This window comes from Leucoraja erinacea, chromosome 18, assembly GCF_028641065.1.
Source record: "Leucoraja erinacea ecotype New England chromosome 18, Leri_hhj_1, whole genome shotgun sequence".
NCBI classification, from domain to species: domain Eukaryota; kingdom Metazoa; phylum Chordata; class Chondrichthyes; order Rajiformes; family Rajidae; genus Leucoraja; species Leucoraja erinaceus.
In genome coordinates, this window is record NC_073394.1 from 8,663,825 (window position 1) to 8,685,158 (window position 21,334).

Sequence of the window (21,334 nt, forward strand, 5' to 3'; positions counted from 1 at the left end):
TTTTATTACTTTATTTTCATGTTAATGGACTTTTAGTACTTTTTTACGGTGTTAGCTATAAACTAACCACCAATTGGCATGTAAAAGTTACGTGCATCTTATAGAATGAGGAATCACAAGGGAGGACTTGCATTCCTTAACTTTGGCAAAGTGTGTCAGTGGAGCAATACATCAGGTTGCAATGAATAAGTAGATTGTGTCAGATGCACAGAGGGGGCTAAAAAGGATTTTAACAATGACCTACAAAATTATAATAGTGCATTTATTTAAATTGCTCATGGAATACATCATCTAAAGTTAGCATTGATATTTTGTTCTGACATTGTTATAGGAATTAACAATGGTTAATTACTATGGTTACCGCTGTGGTAAATTCTCCAGTGTACAGCAGTGCAGGACTTTACAGTGAAATTAACATCTCTCGGCTCCTGCCCTTAGCTAAAAATGCTGCAGCAATGAAACAATAGTAGACAATTCGGTAAGAAACCTCAGTAAGTAAGTCAGCATTTGTGCAGGAGACACACATGTTAATGAAAATTATTAAAACCTACAAATGTTAGTCAAACAGACTCAGGTTTTGGGCAAAGGTAAATATTTGGAGTTAGGACGCAGATCACTTGTGATCTCATAGAATGGGGTCTTGAAGGTCTGAACTAAATTATATGCTTAATTTTATTATTTGTTGTAGAAACTAATAGAATTGTTTGCCGTTCATGAAATACATTAAATATTTTCACTCAAGATCAATTGGGAGATTATCCAGATTAAATTTTATGGAGACAGTCCTTCAAACAATGTTTTAAGAAAATATTTTCTGTCAAATGAGACATACATTGTACAATTTAGGGCTTGTCTTTAAGAAATTTTCTATTTTCTATCTGGATCTATATTTACAAACATTGTAAGGGGCTATTTGAACCTTATTTCCAGTACCTAAACAAGTCGATTTTCCAGATTAATTGCTCTTTGATTCCCAATTGAAATTACTTTTCTAAATTCTGTACTTAATTTGTCATTAATATTTGAAGGAAAGTATTCCACATTCAAATAACTCTTTCTATGAAAGAATTTTTATAATTTCTAATTGTCACAGACAGAATTGGCCTTCTGCGCCATCTAATTCCGTTGGGTCAAATCATACTAGCTGTGACCACTGGTCCTGAAAGGAACAGCAGGATCTGTTAACAGGTGTGGATACTTTATAAATTTGGAAGTGTTGACTGCTGTATGTGTCACCCTGCTTCATAACTGGATTCCATGAGGAGTCCATAGGCAGGGTCCTGTCTAGCTTGGAGTCTGCTTCGTTACACTGGGAAGTCCACCTTTGCGATCAAATCCAGTCAACCTGACATTGGACTGGAGACCCAATTAATTTGAATAGGTCTTGCTATCTTTTTCACTTAATTTATGTTGATGTGGTTAATTATTTCTTAGTGCTTTGAATTAATTAATTTTAGGACCCACTTTTAAATAATTCTTATTTCTTTAAAATGTACCACCATTTTAATGGTTTAAATGCCCCCTTTAGACTGTAGGTTTTCATGGGTGATGAAGCTTCTGCTGAAGGCTTTCCAGGGAGGGGTGGAGTGGTGTGCCCAGTGAGGCCTCAATAGTTCATTGCTTGAGACTTAACTGCTGTGGCCTTACTTTCCTCTAAAGTGACGACAGTCAGCTTGATCGGATCTCTGCATCTGGCCCCATGAAGTATGGGCAGCTGGCACAGCTCTGCTGATTATCACCCAAGTTAGCTTTATCATCTTATTTGAGGATGTTAATTTTTTTGCCTTTGATGGAAATAGATTACCATGGGTTTTTATAACCGTAAAATTACAGCATAGCTACAGAAGAGCATAGCTCTTTACCCAATAAATACCAATATCTCTTACTGTGTGTGGGAAGAATTTCTAATTATTTGTCTACAAATATTTGAGTCGTTCTTCTGTTTTGATAAAATCCTTTCTGGTGTAGCTGCAGTGAAGGATTCACCTATTTTATGTACAGTTGAACATCAGTGTCTGGATGCTAAGGGACACCAATCACAGTTAATAACATTGAGAAAAAATGGAATTTAATTTTGCTCAGAGGGCATGTAATTGCATTGATGGTCAGTATTAATGCATTATAATTATTCTCTGACTGGATTTTATAGTTGTGTGTTCACAATTATTTATTAAGATTATTATTAATAAATTCTGTTGTGCAATTTGATGTTCTGTGGAGATTTATATGGAAATGTGAAATTATCAGTGCTAAAATCTAAATAGCTGGCAATTTGCTATAATTATAGTAATATTTTTAAGAGGCATAACAGCTACTTAATGATTCTGTCACTTGTTAAAAAAAAACTGATTTACACCCTTTACTGGAATATTTAGATTCAATTATTAACTCTAAATGGTGCTCATTTAAAACCATAGAGTTCACAATTAATAGATTAAAGCTAATATGTTCAAGTAACATTGCCTTCATTGTTATTTTAGTAGAGGCTTTAACTGATTTAAAATAAACCAGTTTTAAATTAGTAAGGCAAACGCAGTAAGAATTTTCATTAACAAAACTGTGCACATACAAGTTTATTATCCTAGTATCATCATATTTGAAATCCATATGTATATATTTTGTGTGTGCATGTAGGTTTTATACAGGCATGTAGGTAGAGAAAGTATGTTTATTTTAAAAATATAAGCATAGACAATAGACCAGATCATGAATATTCATCCATGGTGAGCTCAAATTTATCTCACAGAACTAATTACATTTCATCACAATGAAAAATCACTGAAGTAAATTGTACGAGGGGAAAAGTGACAAGATAATTTCCGTCTACAGAAGTAAATTTAACTTCATTCTTTTGGATGTCTTATTGCTCAAAAGAAATTTTAAACATTTACCAGCTAGCATTTCCAAACATTTTAGGTTAGATATAATTACTGTATTGGCACTGCTGCCTATAATGCTTAATGCTCTTATGCTAAATTCTTAATCTTAATGGAGGTGATAACCAGTTTATTTTAATGGAGTTGTTAATGACTGCATTCCTTTGTTCATTAATGGTATATATGTGCAGATTAATAATATTGCAAATAATTAAAAACTAATTTTCCCATATTTAAATAAGCACACAGTGGTTAGACATTACCCATTTGCCACTAGGAGTTTGGTTCTTATAGAAAAGCAGTTTACTTCGTATTCTGACTTGGAGTCTGTTGTGAAATTAGTTTGGCATTTCCAATCCAGTTCCTCAGGTGAATGGGTCCATAGCATATTAGACCTTTTTTTTGACATTATATGGCCTGCTAAACTGACACTGTTTAATAAAGTTTATTAAAGATTGTTGTTTAAAAGAGGAGATAGGTGGAATGATGGAAAGTTGCTGATTGCAGTAGGAGTGTTTTAGTATTAAAAGCACAACAGTGGACAGATTTGAGGGAACAGCATTATAGATTTGTTGCATGTATATGTTCTGAGTAATCCTGTTATTCTGTTCCCAGTTGGCATTTTCCTCTGTCACTTATCAATAACTTCATTTTCACTTGATTCTTCTCCCCCACTTGGCTACATTCCTGAGCTTTTATATCTTCAAGGCCTTCCTTGTGAATGAACAACAAAAATGCTCTCTTCCTGTATGTGTTCCCTTCTGAAAAAGCACATGGGAACCTGGGTTTTACAAACAGACGTAGTTCAAAAACAAGGGAGATAATCGCCATAAAACGCTGATTTGGCCACAGCTAGTGCATTGTGTTAATTCTAGTCACCGCATTAGAGTTTAACAAAAATTCAGTTAGAAGGTCTTAAGATATGCAGACAGTCTGGAGAATTTGGGATTGTTCTTGCAACACAGAATTGAGAAATAATTTTGTACAAGTGTTAAATAGCATCAAATATTTAGACAAAATAAATACAGGGAATCATCATTCATGGCAGAAGGGTTGAGAACTAGACACACATTTAAGATGATTGACAAAACACCCAGGGATGACAGGAGAAAAAACTTTCAGTCAGGGATGTCACTTTCATTTCACTTCTTGAAGGGGTGGTGGACGTCAGTCACATTTAAAGGAGGAGTGAATTAGATTGACAAAGGGAAAACAATTGTACGGTTGCTAAAAGTAGCTAGGTCATGGAACTAAGAGTGAAGTGCTTGTGCAGATTGAATGGGTTAAATTACATTATTTCATGCTGACACAATTCAAAGGGTGCTTAAACAAGGTACTAAGTGCCTTTGATGGACAATATTGGATTCCCTCGTAACATTTCTCACTTCGGAAAAACCTTTCATGGAAAAAAAACAGGTCAATTGATTAAAATAGTTGTTTTGTGTACAAATTGATGCTGGTAATCTGTATATAGACAAAAACCCTGTTTATCTTTTTACAATTTCAGTTCTTCTCATTATGTCTAGTTTAGTTATCAGGCTTTTTCTATATATTCTTCAGTTTCTATTAAAGCACGTCTCCTCCACGTGCTCCAAAATCCTGTAAATTGTCCCTAAAGTGTAGGTGAGTGGTAGAATCTGGAGGGGTTCATGACAACGTGATACTAAAATGGATTTGTATAATTATATTAGGTGCACAAAGGCTGGTGTCGTCTTGTTAGGCTGAAGGGTTGCTTCCTAGCTGTATCATTCTCTGACCGAGACAGAATCCTACACATGAGGGCATAAGAATAGATGGAAATATTGAAGGAGTTGAATTCTTAAAGAACATTTTTTAGCTACGTTTACCTAAGAATGTTCGCAGTTCCTTTGTTGGGATTATGCATTGCATTACATAATGCTGACTTCATTTGATTGCATTAAAGTTGTTAGGTAGAGATATTATATGATTGGGATTACGTATGGATTGCAGCATAAATCAGGGAAAAAGTTAATTGTACATCCCAGAAGATTTGCAAGATTAATGGGGTGCATTATGTTCTTTGGAACCGTGTTCCACAATTTTCTGTTTGTTGTCAGATTGTTTGTCCAGATCCAATCCCATCCCGTCCCATCAATTCATTTTAGAATCATACAACATGGAAACAGGGCCTGCGATCCAACTTGATCATGCTGACCAAGTTGCCTACCTGAGTTACATTTAATTGCCTGCATTTGGCCCATAGTGCTCCAAACCTTCCCTGTCCAAGTACCCGTCCAGGTGTCCTTTAATGTTGTAATCTATAATTGTTTGTCACAAATTGTAACAAACTTTGTTCATTCACGCCCAATTGCTTTCCCTTCTTGGTACCAACGGGTTGAATTGTGATGGAGGTCATAATGACCTTGGATTCATTTTTCAACTCAATTTTCTCTCCATCTTAAACATTGTCTTTAACGCTGTCTGCATATGGCCTTGCCTTAGCTTAGCTAGTGCTCAAAGTCTAGGAATTGGTTTTCTCCTAAACAAATAATCTGATTTTCACTTGGCTGAACTCTCATCTTCCATACATGTCAAGTGTCATCTTTAGTTCTTGCATTCTAATGCACATCAAATTAATTATTTACTCTGTACTCCCTCACCAATATTGTTTTTTAGTCCACCAAGTTATTAATTTTACAATGTTTATCATTGTGTTAAAGTCTTTCCATGGCCTTGCTCTACTCTACCACTGTAATTTCTTCCTGTTTTCCCTGCAATCTTCAAACTCTAGCATCTTAATGCGTGCCAAATCTAGGCACCCATGCCTTAAGCTCTCCATTCCTCAGTTCTGGAATGCCATCTGTAAACCTCTTCACCTACCTCTGAGATTATTCTTGAAGACTGTCGACAAAAAATATTGCTCCTTGTATAATGAAGAATTTACTATTTAATAAATGAGGAAGGAAATTGGCATATATATAAAAACACATTCTTGAGAATGAATACTAAATAGTATCATGATGAACAGTATATGAAGAAAATCATTCTTCAGTATTTCAGTGTAATATTTGTGCTACAAACATGATGTATTATAATTTAAATTACTCCCTCATGAACACTGAGTACAGAACGTACATGCTAAGACAATAATGGCATCTGTACTTAGTAACTAACTTTACAAAATATTCCTCTCGCAAATATCAACATGCACTTTAAAATTACAACCTATCTCATTTTTTTTTGAAATGTTATTTGTGTGAGCTAGCATAATTTTAAAAATAGTTGCAATATTAATGTTCTGTTGCTTAATAGCAGATTTTCACAGGACTACAGATTCAATGGTAATTTTCATTTTGTTTTGAAAATGATAAAATTTATTTCACCTTAGAATCTGTTTGAGGCAACATCATTTTTAGTTACTTGGGATAAGATTTGGCTGATATTATTAATGCAAGATGAAGGAGATGCATTACTGTTCCTGAAAAATATGATACAATTTTTATGTTGATCTCCATTTTGTAGATTAAGATTTTTTTATGGACCAAGCACATTAAAAATAAGGAGCCAAATAAGTAAATGGACTTGGCCGACAGATCAGCTTGAATTTGAACTTGAATAAATAGCTGAATATGTTTGATGGACCGAATGGTCTCTTGCTGTTACTGTTTACAGTCCTTCTCTGTATGTTACCATGTTGGCTTCCACTTGCTGCATTGTTATATTATTATTCACAAATGCAAATATAGTCTACATTTCATGTTATAAATAGAAAATAGATGCAAAAAGTTGTAGTTGTAGTTGTAGTTGTAGTGCCATACAAAATGAAACTTATTTGTACCATTATTTGATTTAGTCCAGAGCAGTTGAACAATTGTAATGCGATAAGAAGGAATTCCAGTTTTTTGGTGAAAAGCTAAACAGACCAAACATTTTCCTGATAAAACTATTACTGTGCTGAATGCTTAGTTGAATATGATGGCATCATCATGAATCCTTGATGCTATCAGAGAGCTACATTCATAACCTCTGCCGTTTGTCTGAGTAAATGTCAATGTGCTCAAGGAGAGAAGGATATAAAGCAGACTACCCTGCTCCAGAAAGGGAGCGGGTGGGGGAGAAAAGGGCAGCATATTTATGGCTTGAAGTTCCATAAGTTGTCATTAATTGAGATCAAAGCGCAGAGCATTTATTTTTTTACACCCATCAGTTCAAACAGCAGAGTAAATTAATGATTTAAATTTAAATGATTCTTGCGCAATTGAAATGCAAACAATTGAATTAGAAGGATTAGGTATAAGCACCGTTGATTTTCCACAGACTCGTTTTTTTTGTTTGGTTGTGCTGATTGTTTAGATTTTTTCTTTTAATTCAAAAAAATAAAAGGAATGGCATTTTCAAAGTGGATGATATTTAAATGACCTATTGTACACTTTTGTCTGTATTCAGGAACTGGAGAAAGTAACTGCGGACTTGATAAGATCCAAGGTCACTTCTCAGTACAATCTGGGCGAAGACAACATCCATCTTACAACACAGCAACAACAGCTGCAAGAACTGAAGCAGAAACTGCAGATGGTTTCATAATAAATTGAAAATTTAATCACTATGTACTCTTTAAATGGCACTAAGTAGATATAAGCGCAAATTATTTTGCAGTGTGTTTCCTCAGGATTCTTTAATATATATTTTGCTACTTCTAACTATAGAATGGGGATAATTTTGTCTGCGATTCTGGCAGGCAGGTGATGGCAAATAGGCATCTTAATTTATTCACTGGGCATAAGAATTTGAAGAGAGCAAATCTCTTGTAGTGTCAGAATCATTGTATTCTGAATGAAAATTATTTTTTCAATTCACCCTCATTATGATTTTTAATTTGAGAATTCAAATTATGTCTAATGTCATGAAAGTAAAATAATACATTATCAGCAACAAATTTAATAATGTTTCTTAAAAAAAAAAAATCCCAACATCTCCAAAAGGAGACCTTATTTACAGTGGCGCAGGATGAAGGAGCAGGGGCTGATGTAGTAAAATAATGACTTATTTTCTACCACTCTCACTACCCTTATCAAATCTTTTTTTTATCAAAGCACTGACACTGGTGTAGTGGATGCATACCAGTTACCCATGCCGTCATTTACCTCCATAAGACTGGCCAAGGGGAGCTCTGGAACCTTTGCAGTTGCTCTTGCATTCATAAATTGAGGATATGTAGAAATGATACATGGTGAAAAGTAGGGCAAGGCCTATTTTTGTAAGCTCCTATCTCCCTCCACACTTCCTCAAGGTACTATTGTCTCAATGAGTAGCATTGCAGGCTTTAATATGCCTGCTAGTTATGTCCCACTATTTCCTGAATCTGTGCAAATTTGTGCATCGGCTACATTTCTCAGATTAGCCCTAAAACTCGAAACTCTGAGACCTTATCTTGCAACTTTCTGATGCATTGCTTGTTAGACTGGTTCAGAATTATTTAAATAGTAATTTTAGGCTGACCTTGGTCAAACTGATTGTGCAAGAATTTATTAACTTTTACTTATGTTTTTGTATAGGAAATTGAATTAAACAAGAAACTGTCTAAAGATACATCAGCTGTTCAAGAAGAGAAACAGGTTGGGTTAAAACCATTTAGTAACTGAATTAATCTTATTTATGAGCTGAAATATTCATAAAGGTTTACTGCATTTTTAGCATTACATTTTTAAGCCTGAATTGCATATGTATTCTCACCATATGTTTATCTACCAATACCATCAATAGCAAAAACTTGGCCATGCTTATTCATTCTTTATATTATTCTATTCTTTAATTCAGAGCATTCTTGACCACAGCAATAAATAAAATAAATATTCACTAACATTCTTCAGAGCCGTGTTACGGCTTTATGGGTAACAAATGAATCAATATTGTTATGTGCAACTATATGCCATTTAAATGGCATGATTTGAATGGGAGGGATGTTATAGTGCAGCTAATCAGGTAGCATTCGCTTGAGGTCTTTGTATTTAATTCATTAAATAATTTAGTTGTACAATGATGTGTCACATGTTAGGAATAGAGCACAGTTTTAAACAAATATTTCTGCATTTCTATTCGTTGTTTCTGTTTATTCCTGACAATTTAGTTGGTGCTGAAATGTTTTTCATGAATGTTCAATGTTACATTTTATTAAGATTGTATAGTCTTGTAGCGGAAATATTGTGTGGAATTCTAAATAATGGTTATTTAGAATAACCAAGATTTCCATTAAACCGAAGCCAGTTAGCATTCACAAGATAATCTATCTAATCGGGAATTGTCTGGGATAATGTGGAGCATTTGATGTGCACAAAGTGACCTGCAGAATATTTCACAAATCCTGCTTTAACTGGCTGGGGCACAGAGTTCCTGTCAGATATTGTGATTGAAATGTGTGCTGAATCTTTTGAACCAACAATGGAGAGGGATGTGGCAAATATCCACAATATGGCATAAACCAATCCATACTGAATAGCTGGAGCCTGGCTCTGCTTTAACCTGGTAACTGTCCCCCAACTAACACCTACTAATAAATTAATGAATCATTTCCAGCAATTGGTCAAATGATTATACTGTATTTTTAAATATAATTGATAATTTGATTACATTTGATAATTTGTTAAATTTACTGGGACAGAAAGATAGCTTAGTTTCCCATCTAAAGCTTGCTCAATGTTGCAAGGTTGAATTGAATCATCTTTTTCTTGCGTATGGCATGCACAGTCTAAAGCTGTAGGACAACTTGTTCTATTTGATCCTATTTGATTGTGCTTGCCGGGTTGATTGCATTCGTTGAAACAGGGCGGACCACGTGAAGGTTGCAATCTTCCACCCCAAGTTGAATTGAATAATATCAAACAAAGCACAAGGAGTCCATTCAGCCCAACATGCATATGAAGTCTCTCAACAAAATATTCTGTGTTCCTTGTTCTTCTTCTTATCGAGTCCACACACAAGATTAGAAGTTGTTCAGCCAGAGCTGAACACATTTCTCGGCATCTGCATACAATGGTGTCTGTCTTGCGCTTCTTGTGTGTGGTGATGGAAAGATTGGTGGAATCAGGGCCGCGACATGAACGCTCTTTCCTTGAGCCCTTCCTTGCCCTGACCCATTGGTCTTGTATTATCCTTTTCACAAGTATAGTTTGAAGCTGATTCGTTAATGTTGATCAATGTCTTATGTGTGTGAAATAAACATTAGTGGCATTTCACCTCTGGCAATCACTTTCCAAATAACCTGGAAATGTTTTCTCCCAATCTAAATCAATGTTTTATTATTTTAAAATTTATCCTTTGGTATTGTGTTCTTAGGAGAATATTCGCAAATGATCTTGTCTCTTCTCATAATTGAAGTCCTGTTTCCTAATTGTACTGTAGTAAATCACTTGCACTACTGTAGTAAAATCTTTCTCCCCTTTCCTACCTACTCTAAATTCAGCTCTCTTACCATTGTTTTATTCATGACTGCTTCTGTTCCTGTTCGGTTTAAAGTTATATAGAAATCACTTTCCAGAGACGTGTGCTGCCACAAAATGCACACAATATTCTACTGAGGCCTAATCAATGATTTAGTCAATTTTAGGATTATTTGGTTTTGTGCTTTATTCTTCCATTTATTCAGCTAAATATCTCATTCCTTTTTCTAAAAGGCTTGTTAACTTATTGTGCCTCCTTCAAAGATATACACATGTGAAGCTCTGAATATCATAATTACTCCCCCTTTTTACTACCAGTGAATGTTTAAGATTCTGCAGTATTCTTTAATGACGAGCACTAAATTCTCCAAATCTTCTATCAATATTTATTCAAAAAACAGATTGACTTATTCATCTCTTTCCTACTTGCTGTATGTGACATAGGTACCTTTGTCTTGTCTACATAATAGCTGTTTTATTCCTTTGTGAAATATTTTGCAATGTTTCTGTCAATACAGTTCTCAATTAAATGAACAGTGAGGTTTTTCTGAAAGCAATTAAGTTGTGGGCTTACTTATCAGCTGTAAGTTGAATTCATAGTTTTCATTGTGTGAGCTGTCACCACAAGTGGGAGTCAGGTTGTACCAGGAAGAGAGCTGCCAGCAAGAATCGGGTCAGAAGTTGGGTTGGACTACTGAGTTAATAATTGGCATTTGGCTGCATCTCTTGCACTGGTCTTTCCACCCCCATACGCTCTTTCTCCCCTTTCCTACCTACTCTAAAGTTTAGCTCTCTCGCCATTTTTTGTTCATCACTGCTTCTATTCCTGTTCAGTTTAAAGTTGAATATTTTCATTTATGGAATTGGCTTGTGTGATGCTTGAGGGTGATTTCAGTGTTTATTTATCTTCCGCATGGGGAATAAACGTAATCGAGATTTAACAATTATTTTGTGCACATGTTAATATAACCTGCAAAATTGTAGAAAATAACTCTTAGTTTTACTCAGTTTTGCTCAGTTTGTATACACACATTTGCTTTTTCAGCTATTTGAATGAAATATTTGAATTAACACTGTCTAATTCAGAGGTTATTTAGTTTTGTTTTCATTTTATCCCTGACTTAAAATTTCTTTGGTTTAAATTATATATTTCCCAAATACTCAGTATATGATGGAGCATTTTTAAATAGCTACATCATTGTCTAATTTTCAAATTAGATCCTAAGACTTGAGAATCAAATGTCAGCTGGCTAATTATTGATTCAAGAATTTGCCTAAATGTTCGCAAATTATAAAATAATCCAAACCCATACATTTTGACTGTTCCCTTGGTATCTAAAACGTACAATAACATACCTAAAAGTGCATATTTGAACTATCAAGCTGTATACATACATTTTGATGAATATCAGAAACACGCTCAGCATAAGAAAACACATGTTTGTTAGGTTCCAGAGGACATTCTGTGCTCTTCATGTTACATTAAAAGCAAATTAACATTTAAAGTGATTTGTTTCCATCAGGAAGTTTTGAAGTTGTTTCAACAAACTCAGCAGCTGCTACAGCGGCAGGAACTGGCTCTAGGGAGAGCTGAAAAGGAGCTGAAACATTTTGGGGAGAAGCATCAGGTCGGAATGTTTATAGTATACATTTTTATTGGTGTGTAATTTTCCAACGGTACTTTATGATTGATTAATTGTGCATGGATGTTGAGCACTGAAAATCAACTATTTTAAAACATTTTAGAACAGAGAACGGTACAGCACAGGAGCAGGCCCTTCGGTCCACAATGTGATTGTAGAATGTGATGCCAAGGTTAACTAATCGCCTCTGCCTCACACGATTCATGTTTCTCCATTCCCTGTTTATCCATATGTCTATCTAAAAGCCTCTTAAATACTGCCCTTGGCCGGAGGTTCCAAACACCTGTGTAAAACAACAACTGTTCCGCTCATCTTTGCCCACTTCACATTAAAGGAATGCCCACTAGTCTTTGACATTTCCACCCTGGGAAAAAGATTCTGATTGTCTATGCCTCTCATAATTTTATATTCTATCAGGTCCCCCGTCAAACTGCGGCATTCCAGAGAAAATATTCCATGTCTATCAAACCTCTCCGTATGGCTAATACCTGCTAATCATTGCCAAACATTCTCCTCCCTCCATAGAATAATCAAGGGCAGCGAGCATAATACTGAGTCAAACCTATCTTCATCTAACCTCATCTGCATGATCATTCATTTCAGCCCATAATTTATTTCTTCCATTTTGTATTAATTTTAAATGGAGTCACTAACACAAAACTAAATTTTCCATACTATCTGGAGCGGAACAGGGACACAGCTGTAGAGTTGCTGCTTCACAGTACCAGACACCTGGGTTCTGGCTGTACGGAGTATGTACGTTCTCCCTGTGACCACATGGGTTTTCTCTGAGAGCTCTGGTTTTGTTCCCACATTCCAAAGACATGCAGGTTTGCAGGTTAATTAATTCTGTAAATTGTCCCTAGTGTACAGGGATTGCTGATCGACGCAAACCTGGTTGGCCGAAGGGCATGTTTCCACACTATCTCTAAACGAAAACAAAAAGAAATCACTCCATAACTCTATCCAACTCAATGACTCTATTCAAGCATAGGTGGTTGGGACTAGTGTAGATGGGGCATGTTGGTCAGCATGGGCATGTTGGTCCACAGGGCCTTAATGATTCTGTGACTATCGTCTGTATGATTCTGTGACTCTATCGTCTTTGTGTAAAGATATTTACTGAAAGTTCATTCGTGGTTTGTCAGAGCTGGGAGTCGGATCAGGTCAGGGCTGTCGATGAGAGTTTGGTCAGGGTTGCTGGTGGGAGTTATGTTGGGTTAGGGCTGCCAGTGGGTGTTCAGTCACTGACATATATTGGATCTATTCCTGTCTGAGCTAATTTGAATATATATTCCTTTCATTCTTGGCTTTCTAGTTTTTATTAATTATTTTGGTGGTGGGAGAAGTTTGGCAACCGAACCCTACAATTCTGAAGCACAACATTGACGAAAAATATAATTAGAAACTTTAATTGGATATCTTAGGATGTGTCCTGAATGTAAGATACAATTACTTGTGGATTCATATCCAACACGGGTCATGGGTCATATTAATTGAGATTATTTTGGTGAGCACTGGAGTTAATTAGATCAAGCATAGCAGAGTTGAAAGAACCTAAGGGGCAATCTCCTCGAAAAGATAATTACAAAGTGATTACAAAGGCAATTGAATCTCTGTTAGACCAACCTTTCTCTGCTTTAGCTATAATAACAAAACTAGATCATAGGACCTTTTTAACTTGTAATGCTATGATCAAGCTATATGTAATCTACTACTGCCCTAAAAAACAATGTCACATACACTTCCAATTGTGGTTCCATCAGTATCTCCAATTTTAATTACACCATCAATTGCGAATTGGTCTTTGTTTGTAGCTAATGATAGACCAAAGCACAAGGTGCATGAACCTTTTTAGGAAAGGGGGAAGTTAAAATCGGAAATCTGAGAATTACAGTTAAATGAAAAAGAAATCTGTGTATATTTTGAATATTTTGTGTGTTTTTGAATATTTATTCAATGTTTTAAAATAATGCTCCTATTGGAGACAACATTTCTATTGGTAAAGTTAAATGGATTGAAAATGGATCAGAATATTTATTTGCCTTGTTCTTGTGCATCTTTTTGCTTTAATCCATGTAATTTCTTGCTTGGAGAATGGATCAAAATCGAGTTTATGGTAGTTGTTTTCAATAAAAGTCTGTACAAGTGATTCAACGTTGACCATAAAAATATTTTTGGTTGTGCATTTAAGAAAAATCTTACTTTCTGATTTTTTAATATTTATTTTTTATAACTATTTTCACTTATAGTGACTATTCTTATATATTCTGCTATCTTTTCTGATATTGGTGTAATATGAAACAGACATTTCTGATTGAAACGAAGTAAAGGGCCTGTCCCACTTGGGCGACCTAATCCGTGAGTTCTGGCGAGTTTGCCCTCAACTCATACTCACAGCATGGTCAACATGAGGTCGTAGGAGGTCTTCGTAACTCTCGTCTTCGTAAGCTGGTCTTCAACATAGTCGAAGGAGGTCGAAGGAGGTCTTCTACGTAGTTGAAGGAGGTCTTCAACATGTCATTTTTTCTATCTCTTCTAAACTCGCCAATTAGGTCGCCCAAGTGGGACAGCCCCTAAAGGCTTCTTGAATTTCTCAATAGCGAATCATTTGCAGGTTTTACATTGGGGTCAGATATTTTTATACACTAGCTATGGATTACAAAGTTTATAGTGTACACTTGAGTTGGTAGCAATTTTAAGTTACAAAGAATAGGCAGATGTTGCAAAGAAGGTACAGACATGTGAGATGAAAGAGTGTGTTTTAAATAATAAAAGCTATACTTTTATATAGCTGAATTATCAATACAGCCACATCTTCCAGATCTGAAAGATTTGGTATGGAGACATTTGTATAAGTAAAAGTTAAGTTGTACAAGTACTGGAAAAAATCCAACTTTTAAAGTAGACCAGAATTTTAATCCGCTACATGTTTTATTGCATTTGTTTGAAGTGCAGCTCGGTATACATTTTTAACTGAAGAGAAATCATTAGAATTTGGTAGAATAAAATGAAAATTCAAGTTAATATTTTTAATTGGAACCAGTACCTGTACCATCTTATTTATGACATAATATTTTTTGAAATCTCCAAAATATAAAAATGTATTAACTGACTCTGTTTTGGTGACAGGTGGACTTACTGAGAAAAAGCATGAGCACTTATCTCTATCTCTTCCCCACAAAGTATCAGACCATACCAGTAATGTTATCTGGCAGATTGTTTTGGTGAATTAAGCTGAAAATGATACAATTACAGTACTATTGTTTGCTGAACGTAGCTGGAAATAGCACTAATATGCATTCCATTTGCCGAAAGAAAATTTGTATTGGCTGACAATACAGTCGGTGAAAAGAACCACTATGGTGTTTAACCCATCTAAAATAGCGCATCACCTGATCGACAGACTAGTGATTGCTGTTTAGGTTACCATAAACAAAATGGGTTCAATAAGTAAAGGGAGCTCCAGTGAATTATTTAACTTTATGCTGGGCATTGAAAAGTGAAGTAGGTACATAGTTTCTGTGGGAAATTGATGTGACACTAAACAGCCCTAGATTGACCTCATTCCTAAACACTACAAGATGTGTTCCTGGTTTTATGGTACCCGGACGTGGCGTAAAAGGACGAGAAGCCGAAGCAAAGAAGTGGAAGCCAAATAACCGAACGGAAACAAAGCCGAAACTCCAAATAACCAAAAGCGTACGAAGCCGAAATGCCAACTAACCGATAGGGTGGGACGCCTAAGAGCAAACTAACCAAAAGGGCGGGACGCCTAAAAGCCAACTAATCGAAAGGGTGGGACGCCTAAAAGCAAACTCACCGAAAGGCCTCTCTGCCTAAACGCCAACTCACTGAAAGGCTGCGTTGGCAGCGCCGGGTGGAGCAGAGTTGAAAGATCAGAACCTACCAACAATGAAGGCACTATGAAAGCAGCTGCCGCAAGCCCTTCCCACAGGAAGGGGTCAGCATTAAAACTCAAAAAAGAGTCACTGATTTAAGAATCAAAATGTTACATGTATAAATAGTTCTTACATTGAGGAACCTGGTTAATTAAGTGGGGGGATGGATAGTGGGGGCGGCGATGGCGATGCCGCCCAGGGGTGGAGGAGGGGATAGCGGGAGTGATGCCACCCGGTGGGGGAAATAGTGGGGCTGATGCCTGCAGGGGAGGGGGGGAATAGCGGGGGTGGAGGTGGTAATGCCACCGGGGGAGGGGGGAATAGCGGGAGTGATGCTGCCCAGCAGCGGAGTGCCGCACTCATCCACTGCGAACTCTTCACCGACTCGATCTGCCACCGGCGTTGCTGCTGCCAGTTGGTTATTTGACTTTTCGGCAGAGCAGCCATTTGGTGAGTTGGCATGTAGGCGACGCAGCCTTTCGGTGAGTTGGCGTTTCGGCAAAGCGGCCTTTTGGTTAGTTGGCTTTTAAGCGTCCCACCCTTTCGGTTAGTTGGCGTTTCGGCTTCGTATGCTTTTGGTTATTTGGCGTTTCGGCTTAGTTTCCATTCGGTTATTTGGCTCCCACTTCTTTGCTTCGGCTTCTCATCCTTCGACGCCACGACCGCACATGGGTTTTATAATGGGTTAATAATGAAGATTATGGATTTTTAGAGTATAGGTTGCTTCTGATAGATTTCTTTGATTCCATGTCAATGTTTAGTCTTGTTACCCTTTAGTGATGCAATTTGTAGAACTTTCCTGTTTTACATAAATGTAACTTGTTGTTCAATTTGATTCTGGTTAAATATACGAGCTTTACCGATTTTGCAGAGCAGGTTCTCTTTGGGATTTGACAATGGTTATGATGGAAATGTTATAGACGTGTAAAAATCCAATAGGGTGTGATTAGAAACATAGAAAATAGGTGCAGGAGGAGGCCATTTGTGATCGTGGTTGATCATCCACAATCAGTAACCCGTGCCTGCCTTCTCCCCATATCGCTTGATTCGGCAAGCCCCTAGAGCTCTATCTAACTATGGATCTGGATTATAGATCTGGAGAATATCTGTACATTTTCCTCATAAATTGCCACTGTCATTCTCCCTATTTAGTGGTTATTCTGCATCATGGTTTTTTAAACAATGGGTAACTATTAAAAAGTAAACTATGTTACCTATTTTGGCACCACATTACTAACAGGGAATATAGATGAGTGGTTTAAAATTTTGTTTATTGCACAGCATATATTGTGTTATCACATTTTAATTTTCTAATAGCTAGATTCCTGGTACAAAGCTTGTAACTTGATTAATGGAGGTAAAGAAAACTGCTTGATCTTAAATTTTTTGAAAACTGTCATATTGGTAGTCCATTATACAAATTAATTTAACCGTATTTCTTTATCTGGAAATTTGGAGGAGTGCTCAGATCTGGTTCATTTCCAATTATTGCAGATCTGTTTAATAGAATTACTTACTCCACATTTAGTGAATCACCACAAAAATATTTTAAGCAGTTACTCTTGAACACATCTTAATACAAACCGAGCATTTACTTCCATTGTATAGTTAAAATTCTGTTTACTTTCTAAAAGGTCTTTGTCTCTCTATTATGATTTATCCTTAAATCCAGTAGAAGAAACATGGAATTTGATAGTAATTTAAACACCTTGTCTTGCCTAATTTTATTCTCAAACTAGAAATGTTAAAGCCGTTTCATTTTATGCCTGCTTGTCTGTCATAGAAACATAGAAAATAGGTGCAGGAGTAGGCCATTCAGCCCTTCGAGCCTGCACCGCCATTCAATATGATCATGGCTGATCATCCAGCTCAGTATCCTGTACCTGCCTTCTCTCCATACCCCCTGATCACTTTAGCCACAAGGGCCACATCTAACTCCCTCTTAAATATTGCCAATGAACTGGCCTCAGCTACCTTCTGTGGCAGAGAATTCCAGAGATTCACCACTCTCTGTATGAAAAATGTTTTCCTCATCTCGGTCCTAAAAGATTTCCCCCTTATCCTTAAACTGTGACCCCTTGTTCTGGACTTCCCCAACATCGGGAACAATCTTCCTGCATCTAGCCTGGCCAACCCCTTAAGAATTTTGTAAGTTTCTATAAGATCCCCCCTCAATCTTCTAAATTCTAGCGAGTACAAGCTGTCATAAGAGATGTCTAGCTGTCATAAGAGATGGATAAACAGGAGTTTACTCCAGCTAAATATTGGTAAGATAAAAGCCATTGTCTTCAGTTCTCATCATGAATTCCTATGACAAGGAATCAATTTTGTCACATTTTCTGGTTGTTTGAAACTAAACTAATATGTTGAAACCCTTGTTATTTATATTGTACACCTAAAATGTGAACTTAAAAATACATACTTACATTGTCTCTCAGACCATCTATTTTTACACCTGTGACACTGTGTGACTTTCCCCTTTCTCAGTCCATTTGCTGATTAAGTCCTCATCTGTCTTTGTTACCCTAGGTGACTTTTTCAATGCATTCCTGGCAAGTTGTCCTGATTTGTTTTAGTTGTTTAGTTTTAGAGAAACAGCATAGAAACATGCCATTTGTCCCATTGATCACCTGTTCACACTAATTTTATGTAATCCCACTTTCTCATCCATTCCTACACATTTTGAAGTCTGATTAATCATTTTGAAGTTTGACTGAAGTCTCAATGTCCTGACCCAAAACATTGCCTATCCATGTCCTACAGAGATGCTGTCTGACCTACTGAGTTACTCCAGCACTTGGTGAATTAAACTGACATTGGTTTTATGAAAAGGCCATCATTAAGTTGTTATTCATGCACCAATTTAGTTATCCCCTTGCAATTCCTATCAACTACACCAAGTTTTTAAAAAAAAGCCTATTTATATGACAATATTACATGGTGAACCTTGGCAAGAACCTATTGCCATGTAGAGTCTTGCCATTTGGGATTTCAACAAGTTGAGACAGCAGTGTTGACATTGATAGATGAGGAAGAGGCAAGTCCCTACTCAGCACTTGGGTCAGTGCTTGAGGGGAGTTATGGCCCAATAAATTTTGAACAAAATTCAAGACCGGAACAAAATAAGTTTAGCATTCAATGTCCTAAAACGGATACATTACACGTTGTCTAAGAATAAAACAACTTTGGCAAGGGCCACGTCCTTTGAAAAATGAAACCAGCTTAAGAATTATAATTGCATGTAATCTCTTTCAGTTGTGTACCAATATAGGAGAAATAGAAGGAAGTAGGTATGTTGGAGAGAAGATTTATACATGGAACTGAGGAATTCTGTTGGAATAATATCAGATCGTGTAGTAGATATGAACCATTGATTTTTGAATTAAACCATGCACAGAGAGAAACTGTGACAGCAGTTTACATGAGAAGAGCCATTTGTCCAAATACACTGGGAAGAATATTGCAAATGCTGGCTATCTGTAATCAATTTATACTTTGTTTTAAAATCATTAGAGAAAGTTTAAAATTGGTCAGATATTTAGATTTTTATTTCTAACCAAAGTGTAGCATTTGTTTAATTGATTGGTTGAGAAGATGAGGATGAATTATAAAATACATAATTTTAAGGATTAATACAAAAGGCAGGCTTTTTATACAATTGTTATCATAATTTAATAAAATGTGAAACTGTTCATGTCATTGTACAAATATGTTCGGTGGGCAGACTTAAAAAATGGTAACATTATATAGATTTTCCTGCTAAATAATGGCTGAAATTAATCAACAGAGAAGCCATGCAAAAATTATAATGCCTATGGTATTAATTACACTTTTCACTTGAAAGATACGCGGTTTTCATTCAACTTTTAATTTTTTTCTGCTCACGGTATATTAGATTAGTCCAAAGTCTATCTCTTATAACTCAGCTCAGCATTTTATATTGCTTAGCCAAGCACATTAGAAGTTGCTCACTGAAACAGCAAGTTATAGCAGATGTGTTTATTATACCTATTACTGACATTGGTTTTATGAAAAGGCCATCATTTTTCCCTCGATGTACTCCTCCAGGTTTCCATGAGCCGAGTCAAATGTACATTTCTTAAATTTTGGGGGTCTGCTAATTTATGAAATTCATTGGCAATGTGGCAGATCAACTCTAATCTTAATTGGAGCACAAATCTATTAGAAACAGCGCATAAGAACTCTGTAGTAGCGAGAGATCACGTAAGACTAAGAATGCCATATTAATTTTCTGGGGCAATTAATTTTATGGCAGGTTCTGGAAAGGGATAATGAGCTGCTCCGGGAGAAGGCAAATGAAAACGATGATAAATTTCAGATTCTTGAGAGAGAAAATGAAAAGACTACAGCTCAGTGGAAAAAGGAGGTAATAGGAATGAAAATAATACAAACATATATATGTTTAATTTTTTGAAGATCGTTACCACCTTTATTGCAAATGAAAATTTGTGAATGTACTATAACACAGTCATCCCCATGGTTCTATGTCATAAGAGTCCCCCATTATGCATTATTGAATAACATCCAATAGCTCTCCACTTTTCCCCATAATATCCACTCTTCTTACATATATATGTACATACAGTTACTTATATACTGTTGCCATATTTGTCCAACAGGCAGAGGGATGTAATCTCTTGACTTGTGTTGTGTCCACCTGGTTTACCTGTCCAATGGTTGATTTGGTCAAACTAGTCAAAATTGACTATACTTTTTTTGTCTTTGGTTAAAATATATGTTACTTCAAGATAATTCTAGATGACAAACACAATGTCTAGGATGCTCTCCTCATTGCAAGCAACTGTTCTTTTTAAATTCTACTTCCTACATTTTTAATCCTCACTTCTAATAACTAGAGAGTGGCCCACAAGGTTGACATTGTCTCAGAAAGTGACTGTCCATCTACTTTCCTAAATCTAAATCTACCATCCTCTAATCTTGCAATTTCTTACGATTGCTCCTGTGTTATTGAATCTCATCTTCTGTACAAGACCCATGACCAGCTCTTCCATGCTTCTGACTGTTCGGTTCATATTTTTCACGCCCAAGCTGGTATATGAATAACGGCTCTCTTTTAAAGCCACCATCAACCATTACTCATTTAAAAATAAGTCCTGACACCATGTCCAACTATTGACCTATCGCCAAATTACCTGCCCATCTACAGTGCTTCATTTGCCCTTGCACATGTTGTTGCTCCACATCTTTAAGCCTTCAAATTGCTTTATACCTCCTTATGCAAATTAAATCAGTGTATTGTTGGCAACATCTTCTGTTCACTCACAGATCTATCCATGGGGACCCCCTCTTTCCCTATCTCCTCTTTCCCTGTGACATTACTAAATTGCATGTATATTGTTAATGCACAGTTCTGTCTCTATCATTCTGAGTTCAACTGACTGACACATTACCAGGTCGTTCGTCACGAGATGACACCCACGATATTTTATACATTTTATACTTTCTGCGAGCTGCTACGTGAAGATGAATCCCAT

General features: G+C 36.3%; 1 protein-coding gene across 5 annotated transcripts in view; it reads left to right on the forward strand.

Annotated features, from left to right (window-relative positions):
• Nucleotides 1-21,334, forward strand: part of LOC129705614 (coiled-coil domain-containing protein 73-like) — an 87,514-nt gene that overhangs the window by 49,183 nt on the left and 16,997 nt on the right. For all 5 annotated transcript variants that reach the window (XM_055649238.1, XM_055649234.1, XM_055649236.1 and 2 more), the window contains 4 exons: nt 7,284-7,412; nt 8,393-8,452; nt 11,797-11,901; nt 20,095-20,205. In XM_055649238.1, coding sequence (XP_055505213.1) covers nt 7,284-7,412; nt 8,393-8,452; nt 11,797-11,901; nt 20,095-20,205 — 405 coding nt within the window. The remainder of the gene's footprint in view (nt 1-7,283; nt 7,413-8,392; nt 8,453-11,796; nt 11,902-20,094; nt 20,206-21,334) is intronic.